General features: G+C 43.8%; 1 protein-coding gene across 1 annotated transcript; it reads left to right on the top strand.

Moving 5' to 3' along the window:
• Positions 1–16,275: 16,275 nt before the first annotated feature.
• CCDC71L (coiled-coil domain containing 71 like) lies at positions 16,276–18,617 on the top strand. Its single transcript, XM_060279551.1, has one exon. It carries the CDS (start codon positions 16,602–16,604, stop codon positions 17,427–17,429), a length of 828 nt encoding a protein of 275 aa, XP_060135534.1. The 5' UTR covers positions 16,276–16,601; the 3' UTR covers positions 17,430–18,617.
• The last annotated feature ends 3,419 nt before the right edge of the window (positions 18,618–22,036 follow it).

The following is a 22,036-nucleotide window of genomic DNA, read 5'->3' as shown; positions in this document are numbered from 1 at the left end:
ACTATTACTCATCCATGTTAAGCCATCCTCTTAAATTGCACTTCTAAATTGCACTTTTGCCACTTAAATTTGATATTTTGTGTTCATAAAAGGGGGAAATCTACAATGTTGCCTGAGTAATGTAGAGCTTAACATCAGGCCCGGCTCTAGGTAGACCCCCAGTGGCGCAGGGCACCATGGCGCCGGCCCGCCAGAAAGGCGCCGCGAGCTGCGCCCGCCCACTGGCCGGTCCGCCGGTCCGCCGCGCAGCTGCGCCCACCCGCCCACCGCGCTGGGAAACGGGGCGGGAGGGCGCCAGAGAAATCGCGCTGTGCCTGCCCGCCCGCCCGCCGCTGCGCCCACCCGCCCACCACGCTGGGAAACGGGGCGGGAGGGCGCCGGAGAGATCTGGCGCACCACAGCGGCAGGGGCGTTTAAGACGGCCCTGCTTAACATATTGTTGCACGACCCCAGTCTCTGAGCAGTGTAAGATTCCTGGGGATTTCAGGCGTTCACCCAGTATGATGAAGGAGTTCACAGCATCTATACCCCAAAAAGGTCTTATTTCTCCCATAGCCGCAGCCCTGGATTCCAGCAGAAAAGCAAACGCTGTGCTCTGCCTATCCGCCTTTTACAACCTGCCACCTCTTCGCCCCTAGGAGACATCACAGCCAACTCTAAAATTCTGGCTTTGTCTTCTAGCTCATTTGCTTTCTGGCACAACCCCACTCTCTTTTTGGCTTTCCTAATGGTTCATCACCTTCCTTTTGTTTTCCTAATGGCCTGTCAACCCTGGCCATTTCCTGAACATGGGAGGCTGGGTTTGGGGATTATGAGTCTGGCGTCCAGACCCTGAGCCCTGAGCCCTGATTAGATTCTAACACAGGGGTAGGCAACCTAAGGCCAGTGGGCCGGATGCGGCCCAATCGCCTTCTCAATCCAGCTCACAGACAGTCCGGGAATCAGTGTTTGTACACGAGTAGAATGTGTCCTTTTTAAAAAATGCATCTCTGGGTTATTGGTGGGGCATGGGAATGCGTTCATTTTCCCCAAAAAAATATAGTCTGGCCCACCACATGGTCTGAGGGACAGTGGACCGGCCCACTGCTGAAAAAGGTTGCTGACCCCTGTTCTAACACCTACCGGGCCCCGGAATTTAAGGGGAGTCTGGGAACCATAAACTCATAAAAATAATATTGCAACAAAGATAGCTGCTGGCTTTTTTGTTCCTTTTCACATTCTGATATGACCAAAAGAAAGGTTGGGTCACAGCTATGCAGACAGGAATATGTTTAGCTTTCAGCAGCTCCTACTGAACCTCATTCAACTCTGTCCTTTTGCTATTGGAATATGTGGCATTGGAAGTACAGTTGTACCTTGGCTCCCAAACGCCTTGGGAGTCAGACATTCTGGCTCCCAAACGATCGAAAACCAGAAGTGAGTGTTCCAGTTTTCGAACATTCTTTTAGAAGCTGAACGTCTGACAGCATAGCTGCCAAGTTTTCCCTTTTCTCGCGAGGAAGCCTATTCAGCATAAGGGAAAATCCCTTAAAAAAAGGGATAACTTGGCAACTATGCTGACAGGGCTTCTGATTGGCTGCAGCAGCTTCTTGCAGCCAATCAGAAGCTGCACTTTGGAAGTCGAACGTTTCGGAAGTTGAACAGACTTCCGATGAATCTGACCTCGGCAATGTCTCTGTGTCTCTTCACAGATGCATCTTGATACAACAGGGCCACAACTGCAAGCCTCTGGCAGGTTTGTTGTGGCTTTTTTATTTTTTATTTTTAGATCACCAGAATTTTGGAGGCTGTTCACTAACTGTTAGCTGTAAATGTGTGTGCAGTTGGCTGCTCTGTCCCATTTGCCTTTGAGAGAAAGCGACTGAAAGCTACAATCCTATATCCACATAGGGTAGAGATTCAACCCAGTTTACAATAAAGGCACTATATAAAATTCACAGTTGCTGAAACAATATGAAAAATAAAACACAGCAATTATTTAAAATTAATGCTTATCCAAATGTTGCAATGCAATTTCCCAAACAATGTTTTAACATATATATTTATTTGGTGTGCATAAAATGCATACATTAGTGAAGATAACATATGGAAAATACATTATATAAGAAGAAACTGGTTGCAAAATTTTGCACTAAATTTGCACTAAAATGGCAGCATGAATTGTTGCATAAATGTGGTGAATGGTGTTATATAAAATTATATTGGGGGGGAGCAGGACACCATTATTAATGAACAGAGAGGGGTGACAGAATTTGACAGCTGCAACTACCCAGAATCCTGTTCAATGCCATCTTCCCCGTCTCCTCACCCCTCCTGCTAAGATGCGACCCTGCCTGAAGGAAGGCTTAAGGATCTGCATATGCACAACAGTTAGCATAAGCTCACACATTTCCCTTCTCCACCTTCCCCTCTGCCCCAGACTCCTTTAGATTATCACTACAGAACCTTTTGCCTTAAATTATGCTAGATTCTCTGTATTAGAATTGCTGTCTTATTCATGACGTATGCTAGGATCTCTCTGTATTAGAATTGCTGTTTTATGTCTCAGAACCTTTATATATCAGGACTACTAGCTTTTGCATAGAATTCTCTGTATTAGATATGTCTCCTGTAAAAGGAAATGCTGCATGAACCGTGTATGACCCCAGCCCACCTGAACCTTGCCCCATTGCCATCCTGATTCAAAAGACACATGGACAAAGATGGATTAACTGGGACAGTTTATTCAAACCTCCAGAAGTGTCACCTTTTACATAATCCCAGGGATCATCCTTGCGTGACCTGGGGGAAAACACCTGCCGGATGGACCCCAACCCCTCGGCAATCGCCAGGAACGGCACCACCTCAACTCCCATCTAGACTGATCAAACAAAGGGAAACCCATCAACAACGGGAGGAGAGCGATTGACATTTCACCATATGAAGAAATAGTCGTATCAACACCCAGTTAATCCCATCAGCACCCATTTTCCTTGTCTTTCCCGTCCCTCCCAGTCCAGGGATTTCCATGTGGTACAGAAGGGTATAAAAGGGAGATGCACCATTGGTTCCTTCCTACATTCTTTGAGGCAGGGACCCTACAGCTGTAGTTCTTTCTTTTCTGTAATAAAAGGATCAGTTTGTTTTTCCTGACAGCATCGTGTGGTCTCTGTCATTTCCCGGTGGAGCTGAACTTAGTGCAAATTTTGGAGCTTCCAACCCGCGTCTGTCCTTCCTAAAAGGCTGCGCATTTTAGGGGCAAATTTCCATATCAAGATCTTAAAATTTTAAAATCTTAAAATTCAAGATCTTAAAAATTAGAAACAGAAGCAAAATTGGCATTGCATCTTCTGAGTAATGTTTAGGACAAGGATGGGGAAGCTGTGGCTCTCCAGATGTTTCTGGACTACAATTTCCATCTTCCATGACCACTGACCCTGTTGACTGGGCCTGATGGGAGGTGGACACCAACAACTTCTCCTTTAGAGTTACACTTCTGGCCACCAAAACAAAATGGGATTTGATAATAGCAAGACATTCATTCGTAATTCATTCTTTCAGAGCATTTTCACCAATGTTTCTTGTGGGTTTATGGCTGTGAATATACACATTCTTTTATTTTATTTTTTTAAATCACACACTGACACCTGCTGGACAGGTAAAAAATAAATTTGCAGTTTCCTCCCTTATCTTTTAAAATCATCTATTTTTTTAGATTGGGGGTGTAAATAATGTTTGGGCATCTTACAACATTTGGGAGAGAATATTTAATGGTGCAACTGCCATTAATTTTAATTCCTATCATTTTTTTGTCTGATTTAAAGACTGTGTGTGGATGCTACACAATCCAGAGACTTTGTAACTATAGATTGCTTTTTAAAAACTGAAGTTTTAAATAAGTGTGGGTTGTATTCAACTTAGTGCCATGTAAAAGAAAGTTAGCACTGAACGTATTCCACGTTGTGGGTCACCTTGCGCAAGTTACAGTTCATTGTAGAGGGTTTGAATTGGTAAAGGATAGGAAAATAAAGGTAATTTAGCAACATGTCCAGAAGGACAAGCTCTTGCATTATGGTTCTGCCATCGGATCTAGAATTACAGATGAACAGGAGAAGTTCTAGTGGTAAGATTGCTTCTCATTTACAAACTTAAAAGAGTTGTGGTTTAGTAAGACAATCAGGTGTGATGCAAAACCTTTCCTATCAATGCAAGATTCCATACTTAAGAGCATAGCTGCCAAGTTATCCCTTTTTTACAGGGATTTTCCCTTATGCTGAATAGGCTTCCTCGCGAGAAAAGCGAAAACTTGGCAGCTATGCTTAAGAGTCATTGATATTACTCCTTAACACTTGATTGTTCGGTGTTATGCAATCTCCATGTAAGCTGCTTTTTAAAATTCTCCCATATATACAGAACTCCCTCTGCACCTTTTGGACTGTATCTACAGGTTTCCCCCTCTGTGTCAAATAACTGGGGTCAAATAAGTGTTGTTTACTTTTTATAATACATGGATAATACGTGGAAGATGGATCTCCCTCAGGAAGTTCTGCACTCTCCTTCCTTGGAGGTTTCTAAGCAGAGGTTGGACGTTCATCTGTCATGGATGCTTTAGCTGAGTTTCCTACTTTTTAAGGGGTTGCACTAGAAAGATGACCCTTGGGGTCCCTTCCAGCTCCACAATTCTATGTTTTTCCTGCTTCAACAATATTTCATTATGTTCCTATCATTTTATAAATTATAAAAATTATAAATAAAAAATGTTCTATTTACATTTAAATAGCTACCTTTCTACCAGTGCATGGGCATAGCCAGGAATTTTTGTTAGGGGGCAGACTTTTGTTGGGGGCAGAACCTCAGATATGTATTAATTTTTACTTATGGGGGCCACTGCCCCACTGACCCCCTTGACTACACCCATGGGGGGGCACAGGAAGGAACCATGGTCAGGCCACAATCAGATAAAGGTTGGAAAACACTGATACAGATCAACCTATATCTGCTTCCCCTTCAGCTCATTTGTATGACCACATAACTAAGTCATGAAAACATATAAAACAATAGACACTAAAGTCCTGAGAAACAAACTGATTATAACAATTTGTGGTTTTTTAAAAAAAAGTTTGTCAAAAGGGCAAGAAGCTTGTTGAACTATACAATATAATTAATATGGGGGGAATCAGTTTGATGAAATGGAAACCAATTAGTTTTCTATTAGTCTGGCAGAAATTTGGTAGCGGAACCAGGGTTTATCCTACTTAAAGAGATATTTTAGCATGTACAAGCAAGCCGTTTCAACTCTTTATATTATTTATATTTGCAGTTATGTGAAGATGATTGAGAAATGAGATGCTCTTAGGCATCCCAACTGTGGCCCTCCAGATGTTTTCGCCTACAACTCCCATGATCCCTAGCTAACAGGACCAGTGGTCGGGGAAGATGGGAATTGTAGTCCAAAACATCTGGAGGGCCGAAGTTTGGGGGTGCCTGTCCTACACAGTCACTGCCAGTTCATACTTCAATAGCATATATGTGCTTTTAGGATTTTGCCCTCACCCTATTTCACACAGAGAAGGTAGCTTTTGTAAAAGACTTCTCTTTCATGAACCTCCCAAAGACAGGAAGGGAAAAGAATAAAACATGGAAAATTATTGAGAAGCACTTCTGTGAATGTTCAGGATTAAGTGTACGAATTTTGCAGGAAATGTAGAAGCTGTTGGAGTTTGGGGGGATGGGGGGACATAAGGCCATATCCTTTTCATAGCAGTGATTCTGCCCAGCCATTTTAGATCAGAGAACCCTAATGTTTATAATTCAATTGTATTTGTGATATCAATAAGAATACTCTTAATATTCATCAATTGCTCAGATATAGTCCATTTTTTCTATAACTTGGAGAAGGGTATTGATCTACATATACAAATGAAAGTAATTATCACAAAGTCTGCTAACTCGGTGCAGATATTCAGAGAATGATGCAGATATTTCTGTTCTGATTTATCATGGCTGATGTTTGGACCAACCACTTCTGCATATTCCTTTAGCAGTTTCATTAGGGATTGCCTCCTTGCAATTCAGCAGGAATGCTAAATCACCTGAAAGGAGGTTTGTCATATGAGACTGGCTGTAATTCCTTTAATTATAAAGTAGGCTTAGATGGCATTCTCCAGAAGCTTTATTGAGATGGTTAATAGAGTTGCCAAAATGTTCTGCCTCCAAATCCAGCACCTTAACAGGAGCTCAGTCTGTAGATAATACCTAGAAGATACCTGTGCTGTGAAGAAATGTCACCTGCTGGTTTTTGCAGATCAAGCTGCTCTTAAATATATTGTTATATAAGGAAGTGATGCTTCTAATCAGTATCCTGCAATTCCTCTGGAAAGGTGCAAGAGGAAGTTTCAAGGCGAGTCCGATACTACCGTATCAATGTGAGTCAATTCAAGATGAGTAATTCAGGAAGTATTGGGAGGAAAGCAAACTAAGAAGCAGAAGGGCAAGAATTTGGAGGGAATAACCACCTCATGTACATAAGACAGAGTAGCTGAAAGCAATAATATCAGATACTGCAATCTTCAGCATAGTTACCCGGAAGAAAATTATACCAAAATCAGCATAATTTGTTTCTAGGTAATCCTGGTTTAGGATTAGTGCTAGAATCTGCACCCCCCCAAACAACAACAACAACAACAACAACAACAACAACAACATTGATTTGAATGGGCCCAGTATTTGCTAATTTTCTGGAAAGGTCCATCTGTTTTCTGAGGCTGCATCCACACTAGTGCGTTCATGCGTACCTGGGTCACTACAAAATAAAAAAATATCCTTCCAGTAGCACCTTAGAGACCAACTAAGGAATTTATTATTATTATTATTATTATTTTTACTGCGTCAGACCAACACGGCTACCTCCCTGTAACTAGTACCTGGGTCACTGTTTCTGTGGGATGTGATACATAAGTAGCAGTCAAGTACAACATTCCTTGTTTTCCTAGACATAGCTGTCAAGTTTTCCATTTTCTTGTGAGGAAGCCTATTCAGCATAAGGGCAGTCCTGTTTACGCACGTTCAGTGTGTGTGCATCCATGTATACGTGCATCGTGCTGAACCCAAAAGTGACCCAGAAACATCATAAAGACATCACTGAAGTGTCACTAAAAGTGTGGAATGGGGGGGGGCAGAGGATTATGCATGATTTCATCCCTTGGGAGATGCATGAAGATCCCCCCCCCGCTTTATTGTACATATTGCTGCTGTTACTAAATATGTATTACATTTTATAGTTTCAGCAGTTTCCACATTGGAGTTTATTTCTGAAGTTCCTTTATTCAAGGATGGCTGTCTTGCGGTCAATCACAGAGTGTTCTGAGTCACTACAGAAGTTAATTGCTTTAATGTTATGTGAAAATGTCTTTGTTTAAGCTTTAACTGAGGTGTGACTCGGACAGTTATAAAATATTATTTGTATGACTGAGAATGTTGGTGGGGGTTTTTGGGTGGTAAGAAGAGGTTTATGGCTTTTAGAGTTTGTAGGAATTGTTTTAATTGTTTTTAGAATTTGTTCCATCTTATTTGCAATCCCACTCTACACCGTTTTGATGGCCTCGGGTTGTGAATGGGTTTATAAATTTGTGAAATAAATATCTCAATAGTAAAAGAAATCATCATTCCACAGGGTTGATTAAATCGATACCCACACCAAGTTTTTTGTCAGCCATCCCAAAGCCTTTATATTCATTGGAAGGTGGAATATTTGTGAAACCCTTTCATTCCTTAGCCTCTGGAAAGATCCCCAAAGAAGGTAAAAATAAGATACTTCCCTCAGACACATCAAGATTTTCCTGCGCAGAACCCACTGGAAATGGGGAGTGCAAAACTAAAGCACTCAAAAGTTGGGATTCCAAATAAAGTCAAGCTATGTTTATCAAAAGATGGTCCTTTTCTGAATTCCCCCCAGGATTTAAGATTTCAGAGATGCAAGAATAAGCACCCGAGTGATAGCTCCAAAAACCTGGGCAGAGTTTCTACCAGCAATACTGAGCACAGAGAAGGAGAATCATGGAGGACTCAAAGGGAAACTTGTTGAGTTCAGGGGTTCCAAGGCAGCTCTAGTCTTTGATTACAATGACTCAGGGTGATCCTGGAATGTGCACAAGACCACCGGTACACAAAAGAGAAACCACTGTCTTGTTCCTGTTGAAGATGGAGTTTGAAGATGTACTCAAAATCTTGGGACTCTTCATAGCTAGCCAATGGGAGGTCGCGTTCCTTTGATTAGATTAGGAACCGGAGAATGGGTAAATAATCCCTATTAATTACATTAAGAGGTCACTCCCAAGTGAATAGTGGGTGGGGACGTTTCCTTGTGCATTTCAATAGAGCGTTTCCACAAGGGCACTTTATCCCAATTTGCAAGATTCTTTCCAGACTTGTTGACCTTCCCAGACAAAAAGACAACCTTTTCAGCAAGGTACTCACATGAGCACACAAAATGGTGGTGGAATAGTGTTGCCCAGCAGCAAGTTATAACATTAATAAATTTGTTGATTTCTGCAGTGTGTGTGTGTGTGTGTGTGTGTTTGTGTTTTAAAGCATAGAATATTATAGATGTCAGATGATAAGCCAAATAGCAGCTTGCTCAGGACTATGAATTGCAAACAGGCAAAGTAGAGTTTTCCTTTGGGGCTGGTCCTACAGTCTTAACACTGTAAAGCACTTTAAGCCATTGCAGATTGATGGCAGTGGAAGAAGAAACTTGAACCATGATTTTTGACAGCAGCAGATGCTTCCAAATCCTTTGAGAAAGAGCAGTCTCTCTCCTGGAATTTCAGCAGCAGTGGGTTGTCTCCAACTAAGTTCTCTAACTTAGTTATGCCTATTAATTTCAGTGGGTCTGCCCAGAGTATGACAAATATTGGGTACAACCCGGTAATATAAAAGTCCACAAGGCCCCACCTTTTTCTTCAGTGCTAGTTCTCTACCCTGGGCAAGGGGACTGTAGAATTTTGGGCTCAGCCCTGGATGTAGACATAACAACATTTATATGCTATCTTTCTGGGATTGGATAGAAGACTCACACAGTTGTGTAATGATGTGTGCATTCAATAGCAAGTAGAATTTCACATTCAACACACGTGATGTAGACAAGAGGAATGGGCAAAGGGATGACTACAGCTCATGAGTGGAAGAAACCTCTCTGGAGCAATATCTCACCAACCTTTTCTCTGCCTATGACTACAATGAGAAAACATGTGTCTGCTAAGATTTTCCCTTCTGCACAAGTACGGTAATTAAAGCCATATACACACAAGTTACAGGTAGGTAGCCATGTTGGTCTGACGCAGTCAAAACAAAATTAAAAAAAATCCTTCCAGTAGCACCTTAGAGACCAACTAAGTTTGTCATAGGTATGAGCTTTCGTGTGCATGCACACTTCTTCAGATACACTGAAACAGAAGTGTGCATGCACACGAAAGCTCATACCTATGACAAACTTAGTTGGTCTCTAAGGTGCTACTGGAAGGATTTTGTTGTTGTTGTTTATATACACACAACTCCCCCTTGTTATATAATCCAACAGTTCCGAATGCTCACACACCAAGTTAACAATGTAATCTCATGACAAGGACCAATGTTCATCATTAAACCCTTGCATTTCTCAGGATGACCGCATACTGTACTACTAAAAAATCCACTTTTTTCTCTTCTGAAACATCCTCCCTGATAAAAAACTGAATGACTAGGGTTGCCAGACTCAATAGAGGACAGGACTTCTGTGCCTTTAATTGCCCTGCTCTCTTTTGAGTCTGGAAACCTTAAAGAGAAACCAGCAGACCCTTTCTTTAATTTCTAAGGTAGAGGATTATCTAAGAAAAGAGAATTTCAACATAGATCTGGTGATATGCCTATATTGAAAAGAAAACAGGGAAAAATTAATAACAATTATAAAAAATAGCAGTAGGAATTTAAGGGTAACTAAAAAGAAGCAAGAATCTGGTAAGCTTGGAAAATAAAGCGATGTATGGACAGTGGGAAGCTCTTTTTGTAATCTTCAATTTTTAATCTATAATTCTCTTTTTTATTTCTTTATCTTAGGATTTATAACCCAAATCTTAAGTCTGTAAGATATCTTACCTGTTAAACTATTATAGGTGTTGATTTTTGTTATATTATGTTATATTAATTTGTATTATTTATTATATTATTTGTTATGTTAAGTTCTAAGGCTATTGAAATGGAATAACATTTCAAGCTAGTGTCTATATGTTTTCTGTTTTTCTATATATATGTGTGTACATATATACATACATATATATAGCTTCCTTTTCTTCTTTCTTCCTATTTTTAATTTTCTGTTGTTGTTTGGAATATGATTTTCTTATATTTTGTTTGGCTTTGTTTTTGTTTTTTTGGTTAAATGAATTTTTTTGTAACCTGTGTTTGCATAATTGAAAAAAAGTTTATTTTAATAATACTGTAATAATAATAATAAGGTTTCCAGACTCCTCAAAAGAGAGCAGGGCAATTAAAGGCACAGAAGTCCTATCCTCTATTGAGTCTGGCAACCCTATGAATGACCCAGCTCTGCATGGGAACAGTGACCTAGTACTGACAACTGTATACCATGTGGCTGGGCTTCTGACCATACAGTTGTTTGATCATCTAGATTAATACATACACCGTCCAATCTTTTGTCTGCTACAAATGTGTTGTAAAAGTTGGGAGCTTTAGCAAGTGTTGGCACATTCCCAGGTGACTTAATGACCATTTGCCTTGGTAACCCATGTCTGATTATGTTGAGTGAGGGAGGTATTTACCCAAACTAGAGTCTTACAACCACAACTGTCCTTTAAGGAACAGCTTATCTTTTGTTTGCTTTTTCTTTCCATGGTTTTCAGATATCAAGCAGCAATCAAGACCCCCTTCTTTGGAGGTCTTTAAGCAGAGGCTTGACAGCCATATGTCAGGAATGCTTTGATGGTGTTTCCTGCTTGGCAGGGGGTTGGACTGGATGGCCCTTGTGGTCTCTTCCAACTCTATGATTCTATGATTCTACAGAAGTAAGCCCTATTGGACTTACTCCCAAGTAGGTATGTATGCATAGGGCTGGAGCTTTACTCATTGAACATAATGGAGATATTGAGTTGTAGCCAACTAAGTTTTACTCAGAGTAGACTCATGGAGATTAATGGACCCAATTAGTCATGTCCATTAATTTCAACGTGTCTATTCTGAGTAGCACTAACATTGATACGCAGAAGTAAATCCTATTGAATTCAATAGGGCTTACCCCCAGGTAAACTACATTAAGATTTAATCCTTAGTTCTGAGTAAACATGCACAGGTCATGCGGGCTATTTTTTGTTCCAAACCGTATTTTGATATAGTAGTTATCATGAGGTATTTTTAAATATTCATGGGGAATCTAGTCTGGTTCAAGTTTACTTATTTTTAATGGGAAACTGTTGCCATAACTATAACAGTATGGTTCTGAATAGAATATGAGAATGTGTGCATTATATATATTTCCAGTTGCAATCGAAATTATTCAACTCCCATTGCAAATTGAGTTTATTATCAAAATTTGCAAGACTTTCAGCTGTTTGCAATGAGCAAATCAAGCAAAAGCAATTGAAATAGCTCAACACAACGGATGCTTCAAGTGGTTTCCCCAAATTCTGCTGAAAATGGAACTTATATTGGCTTCTCCAGTCTCGCGATTATTCAACCCCTTAAATAGAATCTCTCACAGCAACACAAATGCAACAGGTGTTACCTCAAGCACACCTGATGTAACTAATCAAGAGCTTCTTTAGATGTGCTTCAGCTGCAACACATGAAATACCTGAGCTGGACACATCCAGGATTCAGATGTCAGAAGCAGGGAAAATCTGGCCATATGGAGCATGCATCCCCAAAGGACCAAGGGACTCATTTATCTGGCCCGCGGCAACCCCCGCCACCCGTTCCTACTGGCACAGTGCGTCTGCTCACTTCCGGGTCGCAGGAGCTCCAGAAATAGCTTGTACACATGCGCAAGCGTCATTTCCGGTGCACTTCTGGGTCAAAGGAGGCCCGTGCACATGCGCACAAGCTATTTTCAGTGCTCCTGTGACGCAGAAGTGCGCCAGAAATAGCGTGTGCACACGCGTATGGGCGTGCACTCCCCTGCCCTCTGCATGATTGGCGCTGCAGGCACCAGCCCAAAGTGCAGTAAGTTTGGTGGCCCCTGATATGAAATCTGACTACATGTCAGAAATATGGCTACAGTAAGTCAAGAGCAGCGTTAGAAACCGAGATATGAAAGCTGGGAGCTAAATGGCACCTTAAACCTAGGTTATGGGCGCAACAACGGAATGTCTAGGAATGTTCCTAGAGACACTGCTGGAAGCATAGTTCGCAAATTCAAAGTTAAAGGAACAGTGGTTGCACTACCTGGATGGGGCAGAAAAAGGAAGCTATCTGTGGAAGCAACCAGATTTCTGAGAAGGCGGGCTGGGAAAAGCCCTTGAGAGACTGCAAATGAGCTGCAGCCAGACTTGGAGGCAGCAGGCACTGAGGTTTCAGTGAACTCAGCAAGCCACAGACTAAAAACACATATGCCTTCCATGCCAGAACTCCAAGACGTACACCACTACTGACCCCAAAGCACAACAAAGTAAGTTCTAATATGCGCAAAATAATATAAATAAGCCACAGAAGTTTTGGGATTCTGTTCTGTGGAGCAATGGGGGGGGGAATTGGATTTTTTTCGGCCCCATGGATCAGTGTTATGTCTGGAGGAAGAAGAATGAAGCATACACTGAAAAGAATACAATGAAGAATGGTGGTGGCTCGGTGATGCTCTGGGGCAGCTTTGCACCCTCTGAGGCTCTGGCAGTGGAAACTTGCAGCACATAGAAAAAAGGGATTCATTGAAGTATCAGGAAATCCTAGGAGGAAATGTCATGCCATCTGCGGGGAAGCTGAAGCTTGGGTGTTATTGGACCTTCCAAAAGGACAATGATCCCAAGCATCCCTCAAATTCCACCAAGACTTGGTTGCAGAAGAAGTCCTGGAAGGTTCTACTACGGTGGCCATTTCAGTCACCTGACTTGAACCCCATAGAAAATCTCTGGTGGGATTTGAAGAAGGCGGTTGCAGAACACAAACCAAAGAATATTACTGAACTGGAGGCCATTGCTCATAAGGAATGAGCTAAGATTTCTCAGGAACGCTACCAGAAGCTGCTGTCTGTCTATGCATTGTGTTTGCAGTTGGTCATAGCAGAAAAAGGCTGCTCCACTAAGTACTAAAGAGGCTTGCCATGAAGGGGTTGAGTAATAGTGAGATTGTAGAAGCCAGGATAAATTCAAATTTCAGCTGAATTTGGGGGAACCACTTGAAGCATCTGTTGTGTTGAGCTATTTCAATTGCTTTTGTTTGATTTGCTCATTGCAAACAGCTGAAAGTCTGCAAATTTTGACAATAACCCTGATTTGCAACGGGGGTTGAACAATTTTGATAGCAACTGTATATAGTATATGCATATTTTTTTACTTGGAGGTGCAAAGTGAATACTATTTTAAGTTTTTCTTGCTTAAAAATTGTTTTCATTGTGCTAGTGTTGCATGCTCATTGTACATGCAAAATATGTGCATAATTTAGAATTGCACACAATAGGTGGCTTCACAGGCTTAAAAGCAATAATGACAGACATTTTTCTTACAAGAGAATGAATGACATCAAAGAGGGGAAATGTTTTATTGACCTGTTTGCTCATACTGTACTGGTAATGTTACTGTTCCAAACTTTAAAGTCAGCAAGAGCAGAAGAAACCATTTACATCCATAAAAACAAACAAGCCAGGAAATAGTGACATAACTCTGCAGCAATGCATGGAGGGATAGGCAGCATTTGAAATTTGCCAGGGGCCAGGTGTATTTTGCACCTGGTTATCAGCTACTTGTGACCAAGTGAAGATGCCTGGGCACCCGGATGGTGCCTGACATCTCCCCCATCTGGAGGTGCATTCCTGGGGATCTTTGGACTTGGACTGTTTTCACACACTAATACCCATCCTATAGAATTATATCCATTATATTTTATCTGTACAATCAGAATGAATTTCAGGAACTAAAAAGTCATAATGAAAAATACAAACCGTCTGGTCCAAAAAAAAATTCAAACCGTCTGGTCCAAAAATGGCAACCAGGCATCCCATTTTGGTGACTGTAACCCTGTTGTAAAGAGCCATTTGGCACCTACCTTATATATCTGAGTTTCTAAAACTGCGCCCAGAGTGGCTGGGGCAACCCAGTCAGATGGGTGGGGTACTACTGTTAGTACTACTACTACTACTACTACTAATAATAATAATAATAAATTACCCCCCTCTCAGGCCTCCCCCCACCAGCTCAAATGCAGTGCTCACTTGCCAAGCTTTGTGCTCCATTGAGTTGCATACAGACACACTGCACTTTTACCATATATGTTTTAAAACAAAAATACTGTATGCACTTTTATCAATTAAAAAAGAGCAGATTTGGAGTACAAATTCTGTCTTCTCTGCTAGTCCTGCCCCCTGGCCTGGCCTGGCCTGGCACCCAACCTAAGCTAAAGTAACATTTGTATATACATTTTTCCAACTGATTACAACAGACAGAGCTCGCATCCTGCCAAAACCAGAAAGTTCAGGTTGTGAGTCTACCTATCCCTCCATGAACTGCTGCACAGCTTTGTCACTATTTCCTGGCTTGTTTATTTATGTGCAATAATGTTTATGGACTAATTACATATGACACCTTTGGGCAAAGAACAACTACGGTATCAAAGATAATAAATAAGAAAATAGGTGTTTCCTGAAGAGCTCACCTGTCCGGAACCTATTGCCATTTGGTTTCATTAGATGAGAGGTGTTCTACTGTTCTTGGCCAATTATAATTTTCTAAACTTTTGTTACCTTTCCCTCTATCAGAGATGGGTAACTGTGAAACTCCAGAAGGTTCTGGCCCGGACTCCAGTTCCCATCATCCCTGTCCATTGGCCATGCTATTGGTCTGGAGGGCAGATTCTCCATCCTTGAAAGCCATCTCAGTTCTTCTCTGGTTCCTTTATGTAGCCCCCAAAGAGGACCAAGCAGAAGAGGGAGGTACCAGGTCCTCCTTATAGGTTTCCCAAAGGCATCTGGTTGGCACTGTGAGAACAGGATGCTGGGCTAGACACGGCAATCCCAAGGCAAAATGTCCCAAACAGCCTAATAGGGACTGAATGTGCTGAATAGCCCTGGAATGCTGACTGACTTGGGGTGTGTGGGTGACCCCAAAAAATGACGTAGCAGGGCAAACAGAATGGAGTATCACGGAAGGCATGATTGACTGACTGTGCCATTTTGGGGGCAGGCCCTCCTTACACTATCTACTTTTTAATCAATATTATTGTACCATTACATTTTCATGTTGGTAGAATGCCTACCATTGATGATGATGATGATGAAAGAACAGTTCATTAAAAAATAAAACTAAATAAAATTAAAAATGCAACATTTTAAATTTTGTTAGAGATTTTGATCATGTTGAGATTCTCCATTTTGCTGAGCCAGAAATGGGGCACAAGAACTTCTGGACATATGGTACTACTGAGGCAAACCAGCGAAGCAAACTTTACCTCAGGATGAGAACAGAAATCGCGCAGCAGCGGCGGGAGGCCCCATTAGCTAAAGTGGTACCTCAGGTTAAGAACAGTTTCAGGTTAAGAACGGACCTTCGGAACAAATTAAGTTCGTAACCAGAGGTACCACTGTAACATTGAATGCTTATAAGCTATGTTGTGGTTGTTTTTTAATACTGTTTAGTTCTTCCTATGTCTTAAGGGCAAGCTTTTGAATTTCAATGTGATTCGTGAAACACCTCCCCTACAACCAAAGAAATACAAAATGGCACCCATTTTTTCCCCACATTTTCTGGGAAACCATCACTGTTTGCTTCAAGGAAGTGGGGACCTGCTTTAAAGCCCTAGAAATTGAGATTATATGCAAGGAGGTCTTCTCTTCTTTTGTGGAACCAACAAATCCAAGAAGATGATGCCAGATTTGAGTGTTACGAAATCCCCTCATCCTAAACTCGGAAGCAAACCCCCTGGCCAAAGTATGTGCTTGAGCCTTGAGCCCACCAACTCAGTCTCTCCCAAGCAACACCCTCCCAGACGTTTCCGCGACGGCCACGCATCCCAACCGGGGCGAGGACGGGGCGGGCCTCCGCCGAGTGATGCCGTTCAAACGTGCCAATGGAAGGCCGCGGAGGCGTGTCAAGCGCGCCCTCCTCGCCAGGGGCTTTAAAAAGAGCACCATTTTGTGCCGGCTAGTCCGGGACGCGGCGGGATATCGATCTGCGTGGTCCGCCTTGGAGAGAAAAAAAAAAAGAGAGAGCGAAGTTGCACCCCCCACGAGGAAAAAAAAAGAGCGAGAAGAAAGGGGGCGGAGGAGGAAAGCACCTCCTCCTCTTTGGGGAAGAAAGAGGCAGGAGGGCGGCGGAAGAGAGAAGCCGGAGCTGCTGCTCGCAAGTCTCTCGGCCGCAGTAGCTGCTCGACGGCAGGCGGCGGCGCTGGAGAGGCCCAGAGGGAGCCGGCGCAGCGGCGCGAGGAAAGCGATGAAGCCCCAAGGAGCTGCAGCCGCCGCCGCCAGCCATGGAGCCACCGCCGCTGCCGCCGTCAGCGCCTCGCCTGCTCCTCCAGGCGCCCCGGGCTCGGCGGCGGCTTCTTCGGCGGAGAAAGTCGTGCACTCCCGCTCGCAGGCGCTGTTCTTCGGCGGCGGCACGAAGGCGCTGGGCGACGCCTTCAAGCTTCTGGTGCCCAAGTCGACGGAGTTCATGAGCTCCGACGCCGAGCTGTGGAACTTCCTGTGCAGCCTCAAGCACGAGTTCTCGCCGGTCATCCTCCGCAGCAAGGACGTCTACGGCTACGCGTCGTGCCGAGCCTCCGTGCCGGACTTGTCCCGGGGCTTCGCGGCGACGGCGCAGGGCAGGAGGGAGCGGCCGTGGAGGAGAGCCGCTGCCAGGGGGAGGCGCCTGCGGGTCGCCGCCGGAGGAGGAGGCGCGAAGAGGGCGGCCAAGAAGCGCAGCAAAGAGGCAGCGGCGGCGCCCGAGGCTGCCCGCTGCGCTTCCGACGGGCGCCCAGAGCAGCAGCAGCAGCCGCCGCCGCGGGAGCAGCAGCAACGATCGGTTCCCGGCCCGGCAGCTCCGCCCTTGCCCGCGGGGACTCTCTTCGAGGGCAGGTCCCTTGAGAGCATCTGGCAGGCGGCCACCCCCCGCAAGCTGGACTCCTTCCCCTCCGTCAAAGTGCGCGGGAGCGTGTGGAACCGGCGCAGTTTGGAGACCACCCGGCGGAGGGCGCAGCGCCTCTTGGGGGTCGATCTGGCGCCCGTCGTGAGACTCCGCCGCTTGCCGCTGGTCGGGCGCAGAGGAGCGGGCGCCCCTTGAAGGAATCGCGGGTTGGATCCGCCACATGCACCGGGGATGGCGTGGCGGAGAACCGGGATTGTGGTGGTTTTTTTGGTGGCGGGAGTCTCCTCTCCTCGCCAGCCGCGACGTAGCGAACAAGCGAAGGGAGGTGCGTGGCAGTCACCTGTTTACAATTACTTTGGTCCGGATTGGGTCGTCCTTATTCAATGAACAGCACTTTAGGGCGACGTCTTGGGAGGATTGTCGCCCCTTTCCCAGCCCTCTTTCCCATCTGGACTGGGAGGCCGCCCCCAGCCCAGAGCTACAGGGGAGCCTTTTCTACTTACCTTTACCTTGATAACCTTTGGGCTGAGGAGAGGCAAGAGATGCAGTCTGGTTTCGAGTCACTTTTTCTTCCTTCCCATTGGGCTACCTCACTCAAGAATTTGGCGAAGAGATCACTTGGTTGCTTCCCTCCCCCTTTCCAAAGGATCTTTCCTATCACAATTTAATGCCAATTTCCCCCCATTAAGAAGTAGCCAATGGACTATTATGTATGACTTTTGTGCAATTGCACTAGATGCTCAGGGTTACTTGAATATGTTAAGTGTTTCCAGTTTCAGATAACGGGACTTAAGCTTTTGACCAAGGATGCTCAAGAAATGAAGACTTAATTAACAGCTCACAGCTTATTTGATGGTGCAAAAAAGTTTTGCTCCCTTTTTGTTTTGTACATGAGTTGGACTTTGTGATAAACTTTCAGTATAATAATGGTTGAATGTTTTGTATGTAATAAAGTTTTATAGTTGAAATTTAACTAGTATTTCTAATAGTTTCTAAAAATGAGAATTGTATTGGATACTTCATTTTATATAATCTTTACTTTAGAGAAGCTCTCAAGCTAAGTGAAAATCTAATAAAAGTGTAAAAGGAAGAATCTGCTTCTACAGTTTAATTTCTTGGGAAAGAATGTTTGGCCCTGGACTACAAGGTGTTAAGGTTCTTTGAAAGTGTTCAGGTTGACAAGTTCAGCAAGATGACTAAAATACAGGAGCAAGTAGGAATTTTAGATTGTTTGCTACCTTTAAAAAAAAACAATGTTGTGGCTATTCAGAATTGCTGTTCTGGTCGCCTTCTATTTCCCTTGATAACTGATTGGAAATACAAAAGCCATTGGTGAGTTTTGGCATTAAGGCAGTCCAGACAGAGTGCAGGGAACCTTCAGCCCTCCCAACTGTTGCTGAGCTACAACTCGCATCCCATCCCCAGCAAGCATTGCTAGTGACCAAGGATGCCGGGAGTTGCAGTTCAGCAAGGTCTGAAGGACCACAGGTTCTGCACACCTAGAACTTGTCAACTGATAACATTGGTACTAGGTCAAGGGTTTTGAAACCAAGTTGCTTGGCCAAGAAGTCTAACTTAAAGCCAAGACCTACTAGCAGTGAGAATAAATAAATTTGCTTCTCATCTGGCTCCCAACATCTCAAGTTTTAAGCTTTAAAAGTGGGGACCATTTGGCTTTACATGCACCAGCATATATGCATTAGAGAACGAGTAGGAAAACTAAGGCCCGGGGGCTGGATCCGGCCCAGTCGCCTTCTAAATCCAGCCTGTGGATGGTCTGGGAATCCGCACATTTTTACATGAGTAGAATGTGTGCTTTTATTTAAAATGCATTTCTGGGTTATTTGTGGGGCATAGGAATTTGTTCATTCCCCCCCCCCCCAAAAAAAAATATAGTCCGGCCCCCCACAAGGTCTGAGGGACAGTGGACTGGCCCCCTGCTGGAAAAGTTTGCTGACCCCTGCATTAGAGAGGGCAGAAACCATAAATCATCTGGTGAGTTGTGTTGCTGCTGTCCACATTTCCCTCCACTGCTGGAAAGTGAAGTTCTCTCAAAATGGTGCCCACCTCTTCTCTGTTGTGATATAACCCAGGGTGATTGTATCTCCATAATAGCAAGAATTTATGAGAGCCCTTCTCTCATAAACAAGGTAAGCATGAGGACTCAGGTTCCTAGAGTCCTCCTCTCCTTCCCAAAGTCTAGTTCAGGCATCCCCAAACTGGCCCTCCAGATGGCCTACAACTCCCATGATCCCTAGCTAATAGGACCAGTGGTCAGGGATGATGGGAATTGTAGTCCAAAACATCTGGAGGGCCGAAGTTTGGGGATGCCTGGTCTAGTTAGTGCTTGGCCAGCTTTGGAAAGGAGATGGGGAGGGGGCTCTAGGACCCTGCCAGAGCATCGCATCTTCCCAAAGCCTGCCCTCAGTTGCCAGGCTTTGGGAAGGCAGCATGAGGGCTGGTGTGTACCAAATTTTGGTCTTGCTCCCCCCCTCCCACATGACAAAGCCCACGGGTTCCATGTCGAAGTACTCTTGTGGCATGAAAAGTTGGACTGCACTAGAATATAAAGCTTAGGAGCAAAGCAGGTTATTTCTGTTCTCTGAAAAGACCGAAGGAGCCAGGGACAGTTTCCAAGAGCAACCATAAAAAAGCCTGCCAGCTTCTCGAAGCCTAATGTTCGGTGGCTACAGTTTAAAAGAAACCCCTCAAGAATTCATGGATAGCCCAGTAGCTGCACTGGTTCCTGGTCGGGGACAAGGCAAAAGGGTCTTAAGGGACAAATTCAGCCAGTCCCAACCCCCACAATTCCTCTGTACCAGGTTTTCAAATAATTTGGACTAAGGCAGCATTTCTCAAACTGGGCCAGGGATCACCAGTGGGCCTCAGGTTTGCAGGCCATTGCCATTATTACCCTGCAGTCCAGACTTCGGGTTCGACTGCTGCCAAGAGCTGCTCCTCTGATACACAGCAAATGGGCTCTGGGGGAGTGAGGCTGTGGAATGCAAAGCTGGAAGGAAGGAAATGTGCAATGGCAGGACAGAGTGGCCCTTTGTGAGAGAAGGAAGAGAGAGAATGGGAGATGAAAAAGAGGAGGTGTGTAGACCTGCTGTGCCTTCCAGCTTTTCTGTCTCTTGCACGTATACCTCAGCCCTCCTTTCTTCCCACTTGCATCTCTTTGTTGAGCCCAAGAAGCCTCTCTTCCTCCTCTTGAAGGGAAAGAGACTGAGGGCGCACCGAAGGAAATGAGGAATATTTAAAACCATTTAAATATTTGAAATTAGCAGCCTCACACTCTGAATTCTAAGAAACAAACCAACCAGTGCATTTTTTTAGATTAGTGGTTAAATTGGCACAGCTCTGAAAGGTTCAGTCCACCATTTTGATTTAAAATGGTGCCCAATTATGTATGGATAAAAAAACCTGCTCCTTGGTATCAGAAACCATCATGCCAAATTGGGTTATGGTATCTTAAGAGGTATCCAAATTATTATTATTATTTTAATCTACATACGTAAACTGTGTGTAGATCAGCAGAAAAGCTAGCATGGATAATATGCCTTTCTAAAAGGCATTTATCTCTCCATAACCCTTTAGAGAAGATAATGAAACGGTAGAGGGAGGGACAACCAAAACTATTTAGCGGCTGCAGCAGCTTCCTTTTGAAGAAAGAGCACAATGTTCAGAATTTTTTAGATTAGAAAACAAGGCAAGTGTTGGAGGACAAGATGTGTTAATAAAATTATGCATAGCGTAGAAAAAACAGTTAAGTTTTTCTCCATCTCTTAACACTAGAAGCAGGCACTCTCCATTAAATACAAATGTTGTGAGATTTAGGAACGCCAAAAAAACACATAAAACATGGAATTCACGGCCAGATCTTATGATGGCCACCAATGAGGATAGCTTTAAAATAGGATCATACAGATTCTTGGAGGATTAATCTATAAATTGCTACTAATTCTGATGGTGGGCTACTACCTCCGGTATCTGGGGGAAATTGTCCTCCTGAGGGGCTTCTCACAGGTATCTTACTTATAGAGATTGTTACAGTACTTCAGAAATTGAATAATTTTATATTATATATATGCTTCATTTTGTCAAAGGTTTCACACACTGTCTGAAGCAGGGTTAATAGGGTGCTCCCCACTTTACGTGATTTCACTTATGGGCTTGGGGGGCCCAGAACGTAACCCCCGCATAAGTGGGGAGTCATCCGTACCTTCGAATGTCAAGCAGCAGCCTCGGGTTCTGCGCTGTAGTAAAGGGTCTACTCTAGAATGATTAATCTTGTGGGTTCGGTCTAGTTAGCAGAAGGTACCCTCCTGGACTCCTCTAAAAAAACTGATATTATTTTATGAGATCAAGGGATAAGAAAACAACTCAGCACGGCAAAATCGGCACAGCTAACATAGGCGCCAACTCCCAGGGGCTGAGGGGGGTCTTCGTTCCTTTCCCATAAAATATTTGAGGGGGCCGAACAGCCCCCCCAAAGTCAATGGGCATTGCCATTCAAATGGTGTGTGCACACCATGTCATGTGATTATGTGGGGCAGGGCTTACCTGCCCCCCATTTTATTCAAGTTGGCACCCCTGACAACTAATTTATCCTCAAAGCAGAATTGAAGCTGTTGTAAAAATTTTGCAGAGCTACACGGCCCTAGAATTAAGTGGATCCTCGACCCAGGAAGAGTCCAGGTATCCTGGCAAGCAGACAAAGTTTAAGCGTCTCCTGCCCACCAAATAACAGAGACCAAACCAGGACGTGCGAAGCAAGGCACTTTTATTTTTGCTGTTGCAAC

This window comes from Zootoca vivipara, chromosome 10 (genome assembly GCF_963506605.1).
Source record: "Zootoca vivipara chromosome 10, rZooViv1.1, whole genome shotgun sequence".
NCBI classification, from domain to species: Eukaryota; Metazoa; Chordata; class Lepidosauria; order Squamata; family Lacertidae; genus Zootoca; species Zootoca vivipara.
Note: the sequence above shows the minus strand (reverse complement) of the source record. Positions and strands in the feature narration are given on the sequence as shown.